Below are 3,194 nucleotides of genomic sequence, written 5' to 3' on the forward strand. Positions count from 1 at the left end.
TTCATTTTAAAGTAGACTTTGCTTTGTCTTCTTCATTACTACCTTGCTAGGGCAGATGGAATGAACAAGTCAGGTGTATGGGTAATTAGGCAGAGGTTTGGAAACATCAGTTTAAGAATGTATTCTCAATAATAGAAAGAATTGCTTTTGAATGTGCCTCTTAAATGGGTAGATGTTGCCAATGAGCATGCCTACTTCCAACACACTCAATTTCACTATATTCAATACCATACATTATTGGGGGTATCAATATCTGAGATTAAGAAATGAACCCTTTCTAATACATGAAAAATAATTCTTCAGGTACTTTGCACTACTTGTTTTGGGCGCAGACAATATGTTCTATGGTAGATTTTCCAATGATGGCTGATCGTGGATGACATGGATAAAAATAACCAGACATTTGTTTCTGAATTCCTTCTTTTGGGCCTTTCTGGATACCCAAAGACCGAGATCCTTTATTTTGTTATCATGCTTGTTATGTATCTAGTGATTCTAACTGGCAATGGTGTTCTGATCATAGCAAGCATCTTTGATTCCCATCTCCACACGCCCATGTACTTCTTCCTGTGCAACCTCTCCTTCCTGGATATCTGCTACACAACATCTTTTGTTCCTTCAACATTAGTAAGCCAAATTTCAAAGAAAAGAAACATTTCTTTCTCTGGTTGTACAGTGCAGATGTTCGTTGCATTTGCAATGGGCTCAACAGAATGTTTGCTTCTTGGCATGATGGCTTTTGATCGCTACGTGGCCATCTGCAACCCTCTGAGATACTCCATCATCATGAGCAAAGAGGTGTATGTATCCATGGCATCTGCATCATGGTTCTCTGGTGTAATCAACTCAGTTGTGCAAACATCCCTTGCCATGCAGCTGCCTTTCTGTGGGAATAATGTTATTAATGATTTTACTTGTGAGGTCTTAGCTGTTCTCAAGCTAGCATGCGCTGATATATCTCTCAATATTGTTACCATGGCGATATCAAATATGGCCTTTCTGGTCCTTCCACTACTACTCATCTTTTTCTCCTACGTGTTCATCCTCTACACTATCTTGAGAATGAACTCAGCCACCGGGAGACGCAAGGCATTCTCCACCTGCTCTGCCCACCTGACTGTGGTGGGCATATTTTATGGAACTGTCTTCTTTATGTATGCGAAACCCAAGTCCCAAGATCTGACTGGGGAAGACAAGTCCCGAATTTCAGATAAGGTCATTTCTTTATTTTATGGAGTAGTTACCCCCATGCTGAATCCAATCATTTACAGCTTGAGGAATAAGGATGTTAAAGCTGCCATAAAATACATACTGAAACAGAAGTACATTCCATAAGGATACCAGCAAACACGGGTTTTTGTGTTGCAAACATGAGATTGACTCACCTGCAAATCTGTGACAATGGTTTAATTAATTATTTACTCATTTTGGAAACATCTTGGCTACTTAGTTGCCTTCCAGAGATAGAAAGTAAGTGCCTAGTGTTTAAGACACCATGTACTTCAGAAACAGGGCTCAAAAACTCTTGAGGTTGACCTTAAAGCCTTCTCCCTGAGTTCTAGCTTTCATGGTACCAGAAAGCACCTTGCAAGGTGTATAAAGAGGGAGACAAGCAACAGTCTTACTTAGCTTTGTTCCCTATGAACCAATTCGATGAACAGCATACACAGTAATGCTAAGGGCACAGTAATGGCATACATGCCTTCTTGGTGACCAACACTTCTCTAATTGGACTTATTACCCACCCAACAACAGGGAGAGCATGCTCGATTCTAGAAATCAAGCTAACTACTCAGTGGTAATGAAATCACCATTGTTCAGGAGACCCAATAGCCATTAAAGCAGCTAAGTCTCTGACAACAGTCTATATACATTTGTTGTTGTACCCACAGGTAAGTGGAGTTTTCTTTCCTCATCAAGGACAGTTTTCTTTGGAACAGAAAGAGACCACTACAGAAAATCACCACTAATAAACATGCAGAGTTGAGGAGCCCAGTCCCATTAGATGCATCAACGAGACACTTCTATGCTTATGGCTCAAGGAATATTTCCAAAGACATGACTGAGTGATTGTAGTGGCCGGAATACCAGGAACTTTGCTGTGAGACTGTGTCCCTCAGTAAAACCAGAAGCTACACATGTAATGTCTCACCAATGTGAGTGCCCGAATATGACCTGAATAAAGAAGACACTAATAAATATTCCAAACTGCACAAGGAAGAGCTCACAATGCCACAACCCCTCACAAAGAACCCAAGCAATTCAGTAAATCTGGGATGGGAGACCTAGCCTTTCCCAGGGAAGAGCACACCAGTTAGTTATACAGTTCCAAATAGTAATCCCTGAAAACAAGCAGGGAGGTAGCATTATACAGACCAAACAGGTTGTGTTTAGCAGTTTATGTATGTAAATATACATATTGACTAGTGATAAAGTAAAAGAAAATATGTGTTTATGTAATAACAATTAGTTAAAATGGCCATAAATTTGAGAGACAGGAGGAGAACATGAGGGGGTTTGGAGGGAAGAAACGGAAGGGAGAAATGTAATCAAACTATAATCTCCTAAATAAAATATAAAAGACAACCCTTGGTTAGGAGTGATATTTTCATTCTTTCCCTTCAGTAGTCAAGCTCAGCTAAATTTACTGAGGATTAGAGTTTACTCCAAATGGACCTTCACACGTGTCTTCATCTCTCACACACCATGAACTGCAATTATACCCCTATCCTTGGTAATGTCTGAATTAAGTGCATCCAGTGGGCTGTGTGGAAATATGGGGAAGATGACATCTAAACTCAGGAAGCAGACAGACAAATGGGCAAATGTCTCTATTCCCAAAACCTAATTAACTTTTTGGTTAGATTATTCATTCTTTCAAATTCACAGTTAACTTGCTAGTGATAAACAGAGGAAGTCAAGTTCCCAGCATTCTTTGAGGTTTTACTAAGTTGGAAAACAATTACGGAGGTCAGTGTCGTAGTAAGTGAAGTTCAGGTGCCACAGGGAGGAATCACAGCTACTGTTTCTTAACTGAGCTTTTATCTAAAGCCATTCAGTACTAGAGCCACATGTACGCCCTAATATCCACTCCATTAGCATTGATAACGTCTTCCACATGCACATCTACGAGAAGAGATCAGGGAAGAAGAAGAATTGGGGATGATCAATGAGTGGTGGGAGGGATTTCTGTA

At 40.1% G+C, this 3,194-nt stretch overlaps 1 protein-coding gene across 1 annotated transcript; it reads left to right on the plus strand.

Moving 5' to 3' along the window:
• Positions 1-381: 381 nt before the first annotated feature.
• On the plus strand, positions 382-1,335 carry LOC116888737 (olfactory receptor 13C3-like). Its single transcript, XM_032890032.1, has one exon. It carries the CDS (start codon positions 382-384, stop codon positions 1,333-1,335), a length of 954 nt encoding a protein of 317 aa, XP_032745923.1.
• Positions 1,336-3,194: the final 1,859 nt, after the last annotated feature.

Source organism: Rattus rattus, chromosome 1 (genome assembly GCF_011064425.1).
Source record: "Rattus rattus isolate New Zealand chromosome 1, Rrattus_CSIRO_v1, whole genome shotgun sequence".
Classification (NCBI taxonomy): Eukaryota; Metazoa; Chordata; class Mammalia; order Rodentia; family Muridae; genus Rattus; species Rattus rattus.

Bases quoted from the DNA above. Each gene is read 5' to 3' on its own strand.
- LOC116888737 (XM_032890032.1), top strand. From the start codon at position 382: ATGGATAAAAATAACCAGACATTTGTTTCTGAATTCCTTCTTTTGGGC.